General features: G+C 39.5%; 1 protein-coding gene across 3 annotated transcripts in view; it reads right to left on the bottom strand.

Moving 5' to 3' along the window:
- The window catches only part of NEK11 (NIMA related kinase 11), a 237,763-nt gene that overhangs the window by 110,050 nt on the left and 108,455 nt on the right, over positions 1–19,258 (bottom strand). For all 3 annotated transcript variants that reach the window (XM_026454179.1, XM_023207420.1, XM_026454180.1), the window contains 7 exons: positions 17,121–17,270; positions 16,949–17,027; positions 14,510–14,595; positions 6,851–6,970; positions 3,864–3,957; positions 2,015–2,122; positions 55–169 (listed from right to left, as the gene is read on the bottom strand). In XM_026454179.1, the coding sequence (XP_026309964.1) occupies positions 55–169; positions 2,015–2,122; positions 3,864–3,957; positions 6,851–6,970; positions 14,510–14,595; positions 16,949–17,027; positions 17,121–17,270 (752 nt within the window). The remainder of the gene's footprint in view (positions 1–54; positions 170–2,014; positions 2,123–3,863; positions 3,958–6,850; positions 6,971–14,509; positions 14,596–16,948; positions 17,028–17,120; positions 17,271–19,258) is intronic.

The raw sequence follows: 19,258 nt of genomic DNA, 5'->3' as shown, positions 1-19,258 counted from the left end.
GCAACCTGGGCAGCAGCTGTGAGCATCCTTGTGAAAACCAATGCAAACACGTACCATGATGTCCAAGGTCAGATGTGGCATCCTCTACAATTGATTCAAGTTTGCGGAGGTCCATGGAAGGAATAGGCTGAGGCTCAGGCAGGTTCTCTAAAGTTGGTTCATCAAATTCCTTGTGGAAGGTAATTAACAATTCATGAGATGCTGATAGAAGGAAACAGCACTACCACAAATGAAAAAAATATTCTTACTCAGAAGACTACTTGGAAAGAAGCCTACCTAATCCTCTCCCTTAAACATTTTCAAACTTCAGGAGGTAAGTTGGGATAAGAGAAACAGCCCTGAATCAATGAGACAGGTGACCTTGCACAAAGCATTTAACCTTCATGGGCTCAGTTTCAGGATCATGACTAGCCAAGTGGGATGCCCAAGGTACCAACTGAAGGTACTCCATTGACAGCTGAGGGGGGCCTCCTTCAATTTGGCACCTAGGATATTCCACTTACTACACCCTATTCCAGCCCTGCTCAGTTTCTGCATCTCAAAATTAAAGGTGTTAGCTTGAATGACTTACAAGTTCCCCTCTAGCTTTAAATCTCTATGATTCTATGAATTCCAATTTCCTAAAAGAAAAAGATCTAAGATACCACATGATGAAAGAATTCACACTTCAAAAAAATAAAAGGTTTAGCCAAAATCAATAGGTATTTCAATAAATCATTTTGCCTTTTTCCCTTAGTTATGTGTGTGTGTGTGTGTGTGTGTATTTGTGTTTGAACCTGGAGCTGGTGCTGAGTTGATCTATTTTTCTTGATAAATGGTTTTCATGGGAAACTACTCCAAGAGTATCTTTTTTAATAAAACAAAATTTAAAAGAAAGTTCAATCTAATCTCAATAAGTAAAATGAAGCCATGCCACACTGCAGTGCAGTATTTGTGAGAATATCATCATAAAGTGTTTTTAAGAAGTCAGTTTTCTGTACTGTATAATACTTGTTTCAGGAGGTGAAATTGGTTCCAAATTTCAAAGGATTGCTGAGCGTACACAGAGAACTTTATGGATAAAGAACAGAGAGTACATGAAATACATCTTTACGTGCACTTCGAAAATTATTTGAAAATAAGAATGTATTTGGACTCTCAATTAACTTTGATTTGCTGTTTCTCTTTGAAGAGAAAGACAGAATTATTATAAATGCTTTGTTTAAAAGGAGAAGGACCTGGTCTGATCTTTGGTCCCCATTACCACTCTATGTATGGAGACCTGATCTGCTATGTACTTTTCACAGAGACCTAACTTTAGCCCCAGCACAACTGTATACGCCACAGGATCAAAGACAGACCTGGCCTGTCTTATGTATTATGGTATCTAACTGCTTTAAGCTGTCATTCTTTAGAGAAACGGTGCCTAACATGATTCCACATTCGATGGTGCTTCAAGATTTCAAAGGCCAAATTCAGCCAAGCAGAAAATGCCTGCAAAAATAAAAGGCCTTGTCAGCTAGGGTCTGAAAAACAAAGCAAGCCACTCTCCTATATGCCTCAAATAATTTTTATAACATGTTTAAGAGGTGACATAGAGCCCATTCTCTCCCATAACTCTGATTCTCTCCTATAAGTGCTTTAGAAATAGAAAGTAGCTTGCTTCCGCCAGGCGAGAGAGATGGAAGAAGGAATAGAGAACAGAGCCCCAGTGAGATTAGTAAGAAATTAAATCATAAACATGTGTATGGGCAAGGGGAAGGAAAGCACTCAAAGATGGGAGCATTTTTCTCTTCCTCTTCTCCTTCTTTATCACATTTTTCTTTAGCCTCTTGCATCTGATTAATCTAATTTCTTTCCTATATTTATTTCATCTTTTTCAGCTCAATGAAGCTTTTTCCTGCTACATTTAAAACCCTTCAGGCTCCTCTGCAAAGTGTTCGGCTTCCCATTTTATTTCCCCTTTGTTCTCTGGATATCATTAAACCTGCCTCACTTTTGTGCTGAATATGTGTGTGAATATAATTAAACTTGCCTCTTCCCTGTCTTGCCACCTCTCTTCATCCTCGTCCTGTGGTGAACAAGAAAGTCTTCCCTCAGGTTGCTCCTCCTTTTCTTCCATTCCTATTAAATGTGTTTTTTCCTAAAGAGATTATGACAAGGTCTGTTCAGCAGTGGTTTTCCAAGTCTTCCCTCATCTGAGGTGAAGTGCTGCTTTCAGGAGGCCCGTTTTCTATTCATTATTAATCAGAGTGTACACAGGAATCAGACCAGCAGCATACGAATTAGCAGAGGACTTATAAGAAATACAACATTTCTGAGCATTCTAGAAAACTATGTCCCCATTTCTATAGCTGAATAAACAAGTACTTTACACATGAACACACTCAGAATTCTTACAATTCTGTCAGCCTCCTTGTCAGGATCTGTGGGAATGTGCAGTTCTCAGCACTGCAGGGGGACAAAGCAGACTGAACAAGAGAAGAAGACCCATCTTCACAGGCTATCATTTGCAGGGCCTAGAAGTGTGTGGGAAGTTGAAGAAAGGCACCCAGTTTTCAGAGGGGGCTTGAGTCCTTCCATAGTGGTGGCATCAAGACCCTTTTCCAAGTAGGGATCCAGCCCTATTGTTGACCCCATGGCTTTTCAGCCAGCAGGTTCTTCACTCACCAAGTTCCCTGAGCAGGAAAGAACCCATCTCCCAAGTCTCTGTAGCCTGCAACAGATCCCACGTGGGGACTTCACTTAAATGGAGTGATGGATGGGTGGGAAAAGGGGGATGGAATTGAGCACATATCAAACCAGCATCCCCATATTGTCTGCTAACTGGTCCATCAAACAGAGGAAGACTTCTGAGGTTAGAGGAAGCTAGGCCTCTTATTGGTCCCAACTTGGGATTTTTAGAACTCCAAAGCACATAGGACCCCTAAATAATTGAGAAAGATGCATTACTGGCAGATCTCCCCTTAAGAGGGGCCCTATCTGGCTGAGGGTGAGGTCTCATGCATGCCCCAGGGTTTGGAGCCCTCTGATAACTAAGCTACAACAGAATTAGTATCCCTGGGGCTTGGGGGATTGTACCCGCAGCCTCAGGGGCTTGGTGCTTCCTGCTAAAGGAGAGAATCTCTCACATGCAGGGATCTCCATTAATAAAAATCAGAATTTGAGACAGTAGAAGTTCTCTATAAAAATGGCTTCATCCCAAGTTGCTTTTACCTGAAGAGCTATGAGGTTGGTATTGACATCTATTGCCCAAATTTGACATTGTAAAGACCACCTTATTAATCAGAGCCTACCCAAGGCCTGTGAAGACACTGTCAACCATTAGAGAAAATGGTGTTTGCTATTTACAGATTTGGAATGCCGAGGACATGAATTTGGGGTCATTTCATGTGAATCTGCAACTCTATTCATTATTGAACATCTATGGCAGTTAAAATTTGAATGAAGTTATCAACATAATGTACAACAAAATGGGTAGGAAACAAAATAAAAAGGAAAAGAACAAAAACCAAAGAGAACAATGTACTAAAGAGGTAAAGCAACAACAGTATGGGTGGAATTAAAAATTAGATACACACACATTTGTTCTGTCAGCTAATCATTTTAACCCATCAGTTACGCATTCAGTGCCAATTCAGTTGTCTTGTGCAGAGTAGGCGCTTGATTTTTGTTAAATGGATCAATTGATCCACCTCTTGCTATAGCCACTTTGAATCGTTGTCACCAACTGTTGACCTACATTCTAGAATCCTTCCTGGAACTCGGCAAAGTTAATCTGGATGTTCTTGTTTTCTCCCTCATCCCTTTTCCTACCCAATCATCGCCAAGAATCTGAAGCAAGAAAAATTTTCATGTAAACTTTAAAATAAGAGGATACTTACATGGAGTACATCAACACTCAGCTGCTGAAAGTTCCGAGACCTCAATTCTTGCATTCGTTTGCTATTTTCTTCATATTTTTCTTCCACAATCTTTCTGTAAGTTTAAAGTGAATGTAGAAAAATAACTGTGAATTGCTAAAACCATGTCTATATTATACAGATGAATGTGATCCTTATTTCAACAGATCGACTGGGGGATTAGAAAATCAGGCCATCAGTTCTCTTCCTCATCGAGGTGAATGTGGTGCAGCACCCAGCTGATTCTCTTTTAAAGCACACACAGGATGTTCTGGTTCCTTATTCACCCTTACAAATCCCAAAATGCAGCAGCAGGAGAAGGCAGTGCTCCTCTCTGTGTGTTCTCCAAGTATAATGACAGAGCTATGTGTTCCCAATGCCTAGCACAGTGCCTAACACATACTAATAACACAAAAACTGCTTTCAGGATGAACAAACCCATAAAAAGTAAAACTAGAGCCACATATCAAAGGATGTGTGAGGAAATATATGGGAGTTATTGTGCAGGGGAATTTTTCTAGACACATTTACTTTGTTTTCTCTTATTACAGGAGAGTGAGTTTAAGAGACCTGCTACTAAACTGGGAGAAAGATCTAAGTTCTGTGATTACTTGTGGGCTAATTGATACTCAGGTTTTCCTCACTGAACACCCTTCTGGTCTCTTGTCTCTAAAATGGGTACATTATAAGTCTTCTGAAAATAGAGTCATTTTCTAGCTAAAACACAAGACCCCCTTGATTCTACAATCAACAATTAGAAACAATTCCAATACAATTTATTCACAAAATCAAGGCCAAACTTTATTTAAAACCATTACCTTCAAATAAGAAAAATATATTAGTGTAACATGTGAAAGATATGTGACTTCTTTGTATTAAAAAACAGTTTTAATATAAATATTTTGTAATCTGCATATGTTATTAAATTAACCTTTTTAATCTGTTCCTATCAGAGATTTAATTTTCCTTTTACCCTCAGCCAATGACATGAATCATAGCACCTTGGAAATACCACCATTTCTGAGGTATTACAAACAGATTTGGGGCTGTGAGCTGATGCAATGGCTCAAGCAATTTATGTGAATATATTTTCCCAGTAAAACTCACACTCAATGTCACAGTGATTTGCAGAAGCCAACTTGTATTGGCTCCCAAGAGCAGACTGTGTAAATATCTTCCCAACTGAAAATTAAATGATATCATATTGGTAGCTTGATATTGGTCACAGTGGAAGTATTTATATCACAGAAATCAGCAAACAAATCAGCAGCCCCCTTCAAATCCAGAGCTGGTTATTAAATATTTACCAGCACACCACTGCTCACAATGTACTTTCATGGAAATCTTTTTCTACCCATTTATTAAAGAAAGCACATGTTAAGGGAAAATAGACTCATAGATTCTTATTCGGTTTATCATGATATTCATTCTAAGTACAAGGACACCTCTAAATCAGTTTTCAGATAAATTAACAAGGTAACAAAATGAATAGATTTGTGTTCAGGTTCTCGCTGTCTCTCTAGTTCTTGACTGGGGCTCCTAAACTACCAAAACATTGGCAGAGGAAGAAAAAATAAGAAACATTAGGAAATTTGATAACCTACCAACAGATAAATCAGTTTTTCAGAAATTGAGGCTCTTAGGCTCTTTGAAATTTCATTTTATACATGTATTTTTTCAGTTTTATTAAAACTTAATTGACAAAAATGTTTAGATTTATATATACTATGTGATGTTTTCATATATGTATACATTGTAGGATGATTAAATCAAGCTCTACTCTGTTAGCAATTTTCAAAAATACAAAACAGTGTTATTAATTACAGTCACAATGCTGTACAATAGATCTCCAAAACTTATTTTTCCTGTCTGACTGAAACTTTTTACCCTTTGACTAACATTTCCCTATTCATGCCCCCCGCCCCTAGTAACCACCATTCTACTCTCCTCTTTCGTGAATTCAACTGTTTAAGATTCCATATATAAGTGATATCACGCAGTGTTTGTCTTTCTATGCCTGGCTTATTTCTCTTAACATAATGTCCTCCAGGTTCATCCATGTTGTTGCAAATGACGGGATTCCCTGCTTTTTTAAGGCTAAATAGTACTCCATTGTATGTATTTATATCACATTTTATTTATCCCCTTATCTGTTGATGGATACATATGTTGATTTCATATCTTGGCTACTGTGAATAATTCTGCAATGAACATTGGAGTGTAAGTATCTTTTTGATATACTGATTTCATTTTCTTTGGATATAAATCCAAATGTAGGATTGCCAGATCATATGGTAGTTCTATTTTTAATTTTTAGAGGAATCTTCATCCTATTTTTCCATAATGGCTGTACTGATTTACATTCTCACCACTACTGCACAAGGGATCCCTTTTCTCTACATCCTAACACCTGAAATTTCACTTTTTCATGTAAATACTCTAATTACTAGTGATATCTCCCACCAGCAACACTGCCCTGAGCATAGACTTCTCTAAAGATTTCACTACAGAACAGACCTCTGTTTCCCATCTACTTCTTCCAAAAGCTAACAATTTCCTGCCAATAAAGTCTCCTTCCTATAAATAAGTGAGGTCTCCTGGTAGAAGGTATGCAGCAAGCACCTAGGGAATCTGGGTAAAACAGTGATATCTCCTGCTGGGGTATGTGCAGAAGCTGTCAACAGCGATGAGGTTTCATTTGGAAATTGACTCTATTTTCATCACTAATAACCTCCCAAATAGTTAATCTTTCCCTTCACACAAGACTGAAAGCCTGATATTAATAGCACCTGACATTCAATCTATGGCTCAATAGTCATCTTGAAGTGAACGAGTGAATGAATAAACACATAAATACATAATCGTATGCATTGGGGTTTCCTGTTTTGGTTTCTGCTTTTCTCTGTAAATTCCCTGAGAGCCCTGAGAAGTAGTACTAAGCATGAGTGCCTAAAGGAAAAGCAACTTACTTCAGCTTCCTGGCTTTCTCATCAGCCGCCTGGAGCTTTCTCAGCCTCATCCTTTCTCTTGGAGTCATTTTCTGAACTTCTGACAGTGCCCTCAGAGTCTGCAGGTGGATCCTTTTTTGCCTATAAATAACAAATATTCTCCTCATATAGCCCATCCTAAACATGTTCAGAAAAATTAAACAAATATTTTATAAAAGTATCACTACACTACTGAGAGCAAAAGCGTCTTGAGACAGGCCAGGCAAAAACTAATAAGCTTTGGGTATGTAATGAGCCAAGCAGGACTGTAGTTAATAAGCAACACTTTCCAAATTAGATTCTTGTTTAAAGGAAATTATTTACTTTCCAAATTCCTGCTCATTTCACGCCAATGACTAGTTTTCATAAAGTAAAACAAATTAGAATCTCGGTCATTAAAGAGTAAATAGACGGGCACAGTAATTCTACTATGTGTATAAAACACATAATCTTTAGAAGTGGGCAGAGTTTGAATCCCACCTCCACCACTCATTAGCTCTGTGGCCTTGGGCAAGTAACTGAACCTCCTTGAATCTCAGTTTTCTCATCTGCAAAGAATGGGCCATAGTAAGTATCACATGAGATAACATATGCACAGTGCCTAGCACATAAAAAGTATTCCAAATGCTAGTATTATAATAGCTGAATCTTATTTTTTAACTTTTATTTAAAGTTCAGGGGTGCATGTGCAGGTTTGTTATACAGGTAAACTCGAGTCATAGGGGTTTGTTGTTCAGATTATTTTGTCACCCACATATTAAGCCTAGTACCAATTAGTTATTTTTCCTGATCCTGTCCCTCCTCCCACTCTCCACCCTCTGAAAAATTCCAGTGTCTGTTGTTCCCCTCTGTGTGTCCATGTGTCCTCATCATTTAGCTCCCACTTATAAGTGAGAACATGCATTATTTGGTTTTCTGGTCATGCATTACTTTGCTAAGGATAATGGCCTCCAGCTCTGTCTATGTTGCTGCAAAGGACATGATCTTGTTATTTTTATGACTGTGTAGTATCCCATGGCATAAACGTACCACATTTTCTTTATCTAGTGTACCACTGATGGGCATTTAGGTTGATTCCACGTCTTTGCTATTGTGAACAATGCTGCAATGAACATATGCGTGTATGTGTCTTTATGATAGAATGATTTATATTCCTTCAGGTATATACCCAGTAATGGGATTGCTGGGTCAGATGGTATTCTATTTTTAGGTCTTTAAGGAATTACCACACTGTTTTCCACAATGGTTGAAGTAATTTACACTTCCACCAATGGTGTATGCGTGTTCTTTCTCTCTGCAGCCTCCCCAGCATCTATTTTTTTGACTTTTTTTTTTTTTTTCTTTTGAGACGGAGTCTCACTCTATCACCAGGCTGGAGTGCAGTGGCGCGATTTCAGCTCACTGCAACCTCAGCCTCCTGAGTAGCTGGGACTACAGGTGTGTGCCACCACACCCAGCGAATGTTTGTATTTTTAGTAGAGACGGGGTTTCACCATGTTGGCCAGGATGGTCTCAATCTCTTGACCTCATGATCCACCATTCTGTTTGGTGTAAAGTTTCTGAGAACTTGGCCGGGCGCGGTGGCTCAAGCCTGTAATCCCAGCACTTTGGGAGGCCGAGACGGGCGGATCACGAGGTCAGGAGATCAAGACCATCCTGGCTAACATGGTGAAACCCCGTCTCTACTAAAAAACAAAAAATACAAAAAACTAGCCGGGTGAAGTGGCAGGTGCCTGTAGTCCCAACTACTTGGGAGGCTGAGGCAGGAGAATGGCATAAACCCAGGAGGCGGAGCTTGCAGTGAGCTGAGATGTGGTCACTGCACTCCAGCCTGGGTGACAGAGTGAGACTCCGTCTCAAAAAAAAAAAAAAAAAAAAAAAAAGTTTCTGAGAACTTGCCCTATGAATCTCGGTGCTCCTGTATTGGGTGCACATATATTTTGGATAGTTAGATCTTCTTGTTGAATTGAACCCTTTACCATTATGTAATGCCCTTGTCTTTTCTGATTATTGTTGGTATAAAGTCTGTTTGGTTTGAAATCAGAATAGCAACCCCTGCTTTTTTCTATTCTCCATTTGCTTGGTAGATTTTTCTCCATCCTTTACTTTGAGACTATGTGTGCCATTGCATGTGAGATGCTCTTAAAGACAGCATATAGTTGGGCCTTGCTTCTTTATCTGACTCTACACAGTGCCTTTTAATTGTGGCATTTGGTCTGTTTACATTCAAGGTCAGTATTGATCTGCATGGATTTAATCCTGTCATCACAATGTTATCTGGTTATTATGCAGACTTGTTTGTATGGTTGCTCTATAGTGTCACTTATAGTCTGTGTACTTCAGTGTATACCGGTAGTGGCTGGTAATGGTCTTTCCTTTCTATATTTAGTGCTTCCTTCAGGAGGTCTTATAAGGCAGGTCTGGTAGTAACAAATTCCCTCAGTATTTGCTTGTCTGAAAAGGATCTTATTTCTCCTTCGCTTATGAAGCTTAGTTTGGCCAGATATGAAATTCTTGGTTGGAATTTCTTTTCTTTAAGAATGTTGAATGTTGGCCCCCAGTCTCTTGTGGCTTGTAAGGTTTCAGCTGAGAAATCTGCTGTTAGTTTGACGGGCTTCCCTTTGTATGTGACCTGACCTTTCTCTCCAACTGCCTTTAACATTTTTTCTTTCATTTTGACCTTGGAAAACCTGATGATTATGTGTCCTGGGGATCATCTTCTTGTGAAGTATCTTACTGAGGCTCTTTGCATTTTCTGAATTTGAGTGTTGGCCTCTTTAGCTAGGTTGGGGAAGTTCTCATGGATGAAATTTCTATGTTTCTATATAACATATTTCTGTGTTTTCCAAGTTGCTTCAATTTTCCCCACCTCTTTCAGGAACATGATTTGATCTCTTTTACACAATCCCACATTTCTTGCAGATTTTGTTCATTCCTTTCTCTCTATTCTTCCCTGTCTTATTTCAGAAAACCAGTCTTCAAGCTCTGAGATTCTTTCTTCCGCTAGGTGCATTCTGGTAGTAATACTAGAGATTGCAGTTTTTTTTTTGAGATGGAGTCTCACTCCATCATTTAGTCTGGAGTGCAATGGTGCTATCTCAGCTCACTGAAACCTCCGCCTCCCAGGTTCAAGCAATTCTCCTGCCACAGCCTCCTTGGTAACTGGGATTACAGGCACATACCACTACAACTGGCTAATTTTTGTAGAGATGGGGTTTCGCCATGTTGGCCAGGCTGGTCTCGAACTCCTGACCTCAAATGATCCACCCACTTCAGCCTCCCAAACTGCTGGGATTACAGGTGTGAGCCACTGTGACTGGCCTGAAATTCTTATAGTGTGATTTTCAGCTCAATCGGGTCAGTTACGTTCTTTTCTATACTGGCTATTTCGTCTGTCAGCTCCTGTATCATTTTATTATGTTTCTTAGCTTCCTTGGATTGTGTTTCAATGTGCTCCTGCATCTCAATGATCTTCATTCCTATTAATATACAGAATTCTATTTCTGTCATTTCAGCCTTCTCAGTCTGGCTTAGAACTCTTGCTATAGAGGTACTGTGGTCACCTGGAGGAAAAAAGGCAGTCTGGTTTTTTGAGTTCTCGAAGTTCTTGCACTGGCTCTTTCTCATCTTCGTGGGCTGAAGTTCCTTCAATCTTTGAAGTTTTTTTCCTTTTATTCTATTTGATAACTTTGACAGTTTGATTTTGGTATAAGATGGATTCAGTAGACTGGCTTTGTTTCTGGAAAATTTTAGGCAGCCAGTGCTCAGCTCCCAACTCCTGGGCTGTGTGCTCTAACTCTGGGAGACCTGTATTGGGCCCCAACTTTGCTCTCTGGCTCCTCAAGGTAGTCAACTCATTGCACTGGGGGGCCCAGTTTGCTCCTGGACAGCTGGTCACTACACTCTGATGGGTGGTGCCAGCCAAAGCATTTTGTAGGATGGTGGCAGCAGGATCCATCCTTGCTTGCATGTGCCAGCAGCAGCAGCGGTGGTGGAGTGGCAGTGTGGAGGGGTGCACACTTGTCAGCTGTGGAAAGGTGCTAGCAGGTGTCAGGGTGCCTGTCTCCCTGTGGGCGTTCACAGCAGCAGCAGAAGCAGAATGGCTCAGGGAGCTGGGTCCCTCCCCTGGCAACTGTGCATGTGGTCCTGTTGGTGGTGGTGCTAGCACAAGGTGCAGCACTGGTGGGCATAGGTCTGTGTGCAACCTCTGTGCATGTTGACATGCACAGAGGTAGGAGTGCGTGTCAGGGCAGGGAAGGGTCCGCTGTTCTCTGCACCTAGTTTCACTCTAGCAGCACTGTTGGTACAGGGGCAGGGTGCTGGCAGGGCCAGGGCCGGCTGTCTTTGTGCCGTCAAGGCTCTGACTGCAATGGCAGGGGAGGTGAGGTGGGATACACTCCCGTCAGCAGCAGTAGCAGGGCACATGCATGTTGGCAGGGCAGGAAAGTCAAAATCTGCCCATGTATATACATGCCAGAAAAGCAATATGGGGAGGGGTGTGGCTGTGAGCCCGGGGAAGCTGCAGTTAGGGGAAGGAGTGGGTCTCCCCACTGGATCTCTCCTCCAGTCAGGCATGATTCCTCAGCAGTACAGGAGCTATGATATAGACCCCTAGGGTCCCCGCAGCTGCACTGCAAGCAGGCATGGTCAGGCTGGGCCTCAGGAGAGGCCAGAAGATCAAGGGGTGCTCAGGTCAGATCAGCCTCCTCTGATGGGCAAGACTGCCTGCAGAGTTCAGGTCTGACAGTTCCCCTGGGTCTAAAGTCTCCCATGGGAGCAAGTCAAGCCTAGGGGGATGTCTCCCTGGTCATGCTCTGCTGCAGACACTCAAGCACCAAACCCTCTGGGCTCCACATCGGCTGGTGTGCTGCCCCTACCACTTCTCTAAGCAGATCTCCCTACCAACTCAAGTGTCCCTGGTGGTCAAGGGGTCTCCTCCATCTGGAATTCCAGAGGCCTGTGGCAAGAGTAGGTTGCTCCCTGCCAGTTCAACTCACCCATTCCCCCAGCGTCACTGGAGACCAGGAATGGGTCCTGGTGCACAGGTGTACAGTGGCCCCATGCAGGATTCCCAACTTCCTCCCTCTTCAGCCCAGCTTCTGTGCCTTCTCTCCAGCCACTCTCAGTTGTTCCCTCTGAAGATCTGTTAGGAGTGTGCCAGTAGTCCTGGTCCCTCAGCGGCAGCTGTTCCACCTGGCTGCACCTAGTTGGGCATCTTGTCCCCTACCTCATGCTAAATTTTATTGACTATGTCTTCTATTCCAGGCTTAATACAGTAGATATTTTTGTTGTAGCATGGTGTTATGGTTAATCGCACAGATTAATAACACACTCTGGGTTCAAGAATACACAAACTTTTTTCCACTGCCCAGACTGTAACGGACAATGTCTACACTCCCACGGCCAACACAAGGTTTAGGATAGTGAGATACCTCAGGCGCAAAATCTAAGGGGGCACCAAAAAATTCAGTAACCAAGATAATTTTAATGAAAATTATTTTTAAAAATCAAAGTTAATTTCAAAAAGTTATAAAGACTACAATAGCAAACTTTTAAGGACAGGATCCAACCCTGAACTTATACAATTCCACCTCACTTTCCTCACCCTGATCCTGGCCCTGCTGCTGGACCCTGTCTTTAAACTTTTAATAATATTTTGTTACCAGGGATTTTAAGCATTAATTTGGAGTTTTACAATATTGCATTAAAATTTGATCTTGATTATGAGTTTTTGGTGTCCCATTGAAATTTTGCCACAGGGTCAAGGGCCTCACTCGCCTTATCCTGGTCCCAGCAGATCCCTGTGAATACCTTTAGACTTTTTTTTTTGTGGAATGTTCACAGCCTCTTCAGTGTTTTTGATCCCAACAATCAGCACATAAACCTCTTTCGATGTATGATTAATGTTAAGCATGCTTCTTTAACTGAAAAAGAGGCTAAATAATCACATTGGCTAACATTTTAGCAGGTAATAACCCCATGCTTATAAGCACTTTACATGAATTAACTCACTTAAATGCAGAGCAACTCTGTGAAGTAGGTACTTTTTTTATAGTCATAGAGAGGTTAAGTAACTTGTCCAAAGTAATATAGAGTATTACCTGGGAGCTAGAATTTGAATTGAGAGAGTGTTATTAATCTGTGTAACCACTACACCATGCCACAGCGAAAAATATTTACTGTATTAAGCCTGGAATAGAAGACATGGTCAATACAATTTAGCATGAGGGAGGGGGCAAGATGGCTGACGAGAGGCAGCCAGGTGGACAGGGATGACTGGCACACGTCTAAAAATCTTCAGAGGGAAGGCACATTGAAAGAACTCCAACCACATTCTCAGTGGCATTTGCTTCTCTTCCTGACTTGGTTAGGGCCCAATACTATAGAAGACCTTTTGCACTCCACTCTTTCCTTGACAAACACTATGAGAAAATTGTAATGACCTCTGAGGACAGTTCTAATACCTCTCTGACACCATCCAGACCACAGACTCCAGAGGACATTCAATTTTCAGGAATATACATCTCTTATTTTGTCAGACCAATGGATCTCCTTGAAACATAGTCATAGATCTCAAAAATAGCAGTGACCATCTGAAGTTAATATTTCATAATGTAAAATACCCTCCAAACAACTGGATTCTAGAACACTGTTAATTGTAAACAGTGTCACTTTTATAACTGCAGTACAAAATGATAGACAAAACTAGTCCAGTATTTAAAAAATATCTACTACTCTCACATCTCTAGTTAATAAAATACAATTGGAAATTTCGATGTTTCTTGAAATAGCAGATAATAAACCATAAAAACAAGGTTATTAGGAACATGCCTAAAAATTTACCCCCTGTGGTATATAGTGTATCTTAACTGGAGACCATGCAAATTTCCTCAGTTTGAAAGTGAAGATGGAAAGCAAACATGGTGGAGTTGAGAAACATTGGACTGGGTGTTGGAGGAGTATATTTGTGCTAGAGCAGCCTATTGAGGGCTTCTGTTTTCACCCCACTGTCCTGCACACCTCTTGTATACTACAGTCGTTCATGACTGTACAAGTATGCAAAAACCCAAAACATAAGAACCTAGTATTCTGGGTTCTTGCAAGTTATAGAACAAAAATTTTGAACGACGTAGGAGAGAGAAGTTAGATCAGGAAATAATTATGTTTCTTTGGGAAATACATTGTTTAGTTCTTATATGAAGGCATGTATATTTCAAGAAAGTGAATTTCGGCTTATTTTCAATTGTCCCAGGACTTCACAATGTTCTCTTGTCAATAGATACTCTGCCAGTTCACATTAAACAAACAATATGTGAAAGCCATTTATGGTTATTATGGAAGGCTCATTAGCATAAATGTTACTAAATATTAACTTCTCTATATCCTTGCAAGGCAACTGCAGAGCTACCCTGCAGATTTGTAAGCTGTGCAGTGGTTTAAACTTTTATGATTTCAATTTGCTACCACCTGGGGTAAAGGGCTTTGGAACACCAAGTTCCTGGAGCTCCTTAATTTCTTGGCAAGACTTAAGTGAATTCTAGGATGCTCCATGCAGTCAGTTTAGTGCTAATAGATTTTTAAAGACAAATGCATTCAACATTTACACTCGATGGGCTTTTTAAAAACAAAGCAATTACTTACATGGCATTAATTATATGAGCAGCCTCCTTCTGACAATCCAAATTCTTGTCTTCCAGAGTCATTTCTGAATGTCTACACATTAGGTGCTGCAAAACACATCAACAACCCTGACATACCTTAAAGGCTCCTCTTTCGGGATGAAAGGGAATAAATTACCAAGTATCTTTTCAGATTTGGGGTACTTTTGACCATGGCAGGGAGCCTGAGAACAAAGCATGCTATTTTTTCCTGGGTCCCATAAAATTACATGGTAGCTTTTCCAAGAAGGTTTTGCAGGGTCAGGCTCTTGCCTGTCTCTCCAGCTTCATCTTGCACTGCTTGCTCTCTCACTCCCTTTTGCCAATCATGGGCAGGCCTACTTTCAGCTACAAGAAGACACAAGCTTTTTCCAACCTCCCAGACTGTAGAGGACAGTATCCACACCCCCAGGGCCAGTGCAAGGTTTAGGCAAGTGAGATACCTCAAGTGCAAAATCTAAGAGGACACCAAAAAACTCAGTAACCAAGATAAATAATTTTAATGAACATTATTGTTAAAAACCAAAATTAATGTCAAAAAACTATAAAGAATACAATAGCAAAACTTTAAAGACAGGATCCAACCCTGAACCTACACAGTTCCACCTCACTTGCCTCACCCTAATCCTGGCCCTGCTGGATCCTGTCTTTAAACTGTTAATATCTTGTTACCTGGGATTTTAAGCATTAATCTGGATTTTTAAAATATTACTTTTATAATATTATGAGTTTTTAGTGTCCCCTTAAATTTTGCCCCAGAGTCAAGGGGCTCACTTGCCTCATCTTGGTCCTGGCAGATCCCTGTGAATACCTTTTGACCCTTTTTCTTTTTTTTGAATGCTCACAGCCTCTTCAGTGTGTTTTTGATCCCCACACCCAGCATATGAGGCTCTTTTTCAGAGGACCACCTGCAGGTTCTACTGGATCCCATTTGGCCTTCATAGAAGGAGAGATGGAAGTACCAGGAAACCTAAGCCTGCCCCCCTCTCTCCTGTCCTGCCTTCCCCATGACCGCATGGGCTTCCCTGAGAGAATATGCTTGCATAAGAAGCCTCCCATCTGTATCTACCTCCAAGGCACAACATAATCAGGACCTTTGTGCCTGCTATTCCCTGTGATTCGAACACTGTTTCTGAGGCTCTTTACATGGCTGGTTGCTTCCCATTGGCTCGCTGGTAAAGAAATGTCAAGTACTCCTTTGACCACCAAAGCCCTTCCTTTCTCCCTTATTTTTACAGTATCCTGTTTATTATACTTTCTTCCTAGTGCTAGGCATATACATATGTTACTTACATCCTTACTTTTTCTTGGTTATTGGCTTCTCTCACTAGTCAAGCTTCAAGAGGACAGGAAACATACCTGTTCCTTTCATTTTGGCATCCCCTGGTGTCAGCACAGTGCCCAGCACTCAACTAGTAAGTTCATATCATTTATCACCTTTGCTTCCTTTGGATTTGGAACATGCCCCACTGATGAAAAGGTATGCACAGTTTTTAAGATGGATGACCATTTTGTGGTTCTTCTTAAAGTTACGCATAAAATTACAGAGGAAACTTGCCTCAGGGATTTGTATTGTAAAACCCTGAGAAGTTAAAAACAAACAAACAAACAAACAAACAAACGCCCTCTTTAGAGGGGACCATTTGCTGCTTTCTTAATACCTGAGACACGGCCTCTATATCACATTTCCTAATTTACAAGAAAACAAAATAAACTTAGCTAATCATTAAAAAGTATTATTGAGATATATAATAAAGTATTGGAATTATAAATGCTCAATGATAATCCTAGATTTTAGTATTCTCTGTTAGTATATTCTTGTCCTTGCAGGGATATAGTTACAAAGTGTTTGGGTAAGATCTGTCAACAGGGCTCCAAGGATGGATGTTGAGTTTTGGCATAAAATCAGAACCCTCACTTCTCATTTTCAATGGCACTAGGGAACGGGAGTTCACACACACCTTATTTTGGAAAGAGATTGTCCTGACTACTATTTTTCTCAGCTTTTTAAAATATGTATTTATTTATTTATTTTTGAGACAGAGTCTCACTCTGTCACCAGGCTGGAGTGCAGTGGCACAATCTCGGCTCACTGTAACCTCTCCCTCCTGGGTTCAAGTGATTCTCCTGCCTCAGCCTCTGGAGTAGCTGGGACTACAGACACGCACCACCATGCCCAGCTATTTTATTTTATTTTTTTTTGTATTTTTAGTAGAGACGGGGTTTCACTACGTTGGCCAGGATGGTCTCGAACTCTTGACCTTGTGATCCGTTCGCCTCAGCCTCTCAGCTTCTTTTTGACCTTTTTCCTCCTTTCTGGTTGATTCTTACTGCATCGTATCCCCTCTGCATATCTTCAAGTCATGGAATGTGTATACAAATGCTAATACCTGTTTCGCAGAATCCCTTTCATTTTAAATACCTGTAGCTGCTCATCAATGTAAGGGATTTTTAAAATTTCGATAGCAGATGGTCTTAATGAAGGATTCTTGTTCAACATGCTGTAATGTTTAAAAAGAAAATTATTTTTCAAATGAACTAAAATATAAGTACAATTTTCAATTATTTCTGTGACAACATATTTATTTCTATACCTTTCCAAGATGGCATTTAGTTCTTTTGGATATCTCTCAGGGAGAGAAGGTGTGTCACCTTCAACAATTTTTAAAACAATGGATAAGAAATTGGAGCCAGCGAATGCATGATTCATGCAGCACATCTCATATAAAATGCATGCCAGTGACCTGAAGACAAAGTCAAAGAATTTAAACAAGGAACAAATATCCTATTTTAAATTTTTTCATCATACAAAACCTCAGATGTGTTGGGGCATTGGCTGTGAGGCACAAACATGCAATCAGTAGTTGACTTAAAAACTGCAGTTTCATACTGTTTTTTTTTTCCATTTAAATACATGTTTACCAAAAAAAAAAAAAAAAAAGTGAAAGAATAAAGCACAAAAGTAAGTCTGGATGACAGCTTTTTTATCAAAGAATAAGCAGACCAAGAGTTAACAACATGCCCACACATAGTAAAGATGCTAAGTATTTGATCAATGTAAGGATTTTTTGAATTAGCCTTTAATAAATAAAATGCAGCTGAAGGTTATCTTCCTAAGGCAGTTTGATAATTTTATACATGCAAAATATAATTTTAATTTAGCAGCCTAACCTTCCCTCTAATGTGTATCCAAGCATTTTTAAAAGGAAACTGGCATTATTTATTATTCTCTGAATATAATCCATTTGCAAGTGGGATGGAAAAGCAGCTACTTGAAGCCCACATTAAAATGTATAATTCTCCTATGGTGAGTATGAAACAGAATATTAAAATTCTAGATAAGTCCAACACTGATTTGGATTAACCATGCAAATCAATAACCTCTAAACCAGCAGGAAAATATTTTAAATAACTCTACATCATAAAAAAAAAAAACTGAAAGAGAAATTCCTGCCTGAGCTTAGTATTAAAAAATAATAGCACTTCTCCTGAATAACGAAGTATTTTTATTTTATGGACATTATGAATTATGTAACTGTCAGGTTTTCCTTTTCATGTTAGTCAGTTGAAAGATAAGAAATAAACTTGTGATTGACCTTGTGTAAGTTACATTTTATGTAACTTTTAACAAAGTCCTTAACACAACAAAGGATAGACAGAAATACATACATTAATAATATCATTGAACTATTTTGTGGGTGTTCATGAAAATGTGCATTTGTAAGAGAATTTTGGATACATACACTGAGAATATTTCTGTTCCAGTAAATAATAATACTAAAAATTTCCAACTGAGCTGATTGGTACTTTACATTTTACAAAGCACTGACAATATCTCAACAGTCCCTCATAACTTCCCAGTGAAATAGAGTAGAGCCCATGTAATATTTTTCCCATTTTATAGATAAAAAATTGGCTCAGAAAACTTAAATGAGTTGGCCAAGGTCATATAGGTAGTAAATGGTAGAACTGACTCTTGAATTAAGGCATTTATCTTTCAAAATCCTAGACTGTTTCCATTAAGGAATGCTAGAAAGAAGGGGGAGATATTAGAACAAAGTGCATGAAATCAACTAGAATACCAATATCAATGTAAATATTAAAAATGATAAAAATTATTTGAAAATCAATAAATTTTGTATCTATCTGAAAGACTATTAAATGGCATCTGGTTAGATTTCTATACCCAGAAAAAACATTCCTTCAAATTAAGATGAAATAAAGATGTTTTTAGCCAAGCAAAAACAGAGATTTCATTATCAGCAGGAAAGCATTTCTTAAATCCCAGACATAAATTTTTCTAACAGAAGAAAAATGATCCAGACAAAAACAATGAGTACAAGAAGAAAAAAAGAGCACCAAAAAGTAATTCTGTTAATATGCATAAATGAATATTAACTCTACAAAATAAAATTAACAATATCTTGTGGTGTTTAAAAATTATGTAGACTAAAAATTCATGACAAAAATAAGGCAAATGACACAAGAGGGAAAAGATTCCAATTAAAAAACTAAATTATCAGACTGGAAAAATAAAAGGTATATTCTGCTCACAAAACAAACTTTAAATGTAGGAACACAGAGAGGCTGATAGAAAAACCATACAAACACCAAAATGGCAAGGAACACGACTAAGATTAAGATGGTGAATCAATAAAACAAGCAAACCACCAGGAATATAAAACAATTATAAATCTGTATACACCCAATAATGTGTGTGTGTGTTTGCATG

Source organism: Piliocolobus tephrosceles, chromosome 2, assembly GCF_002776525.5.
Source record: "Piliocolobus tephrosceles isolate RC106 chromosome 2, ASM277652v3, whole genome shotgun sequence".
In the NCBI taxonomy this organism is placed as follows: Eukaryota; Metazoa; Chordata; class Mammalia; order Primates; family Cercopithecidae; genus Piliocolobus; species Piliocolobus tephrosceles.
This window is presented reverse-complemented; position numbering and strand designations above follow the sequence as displayed.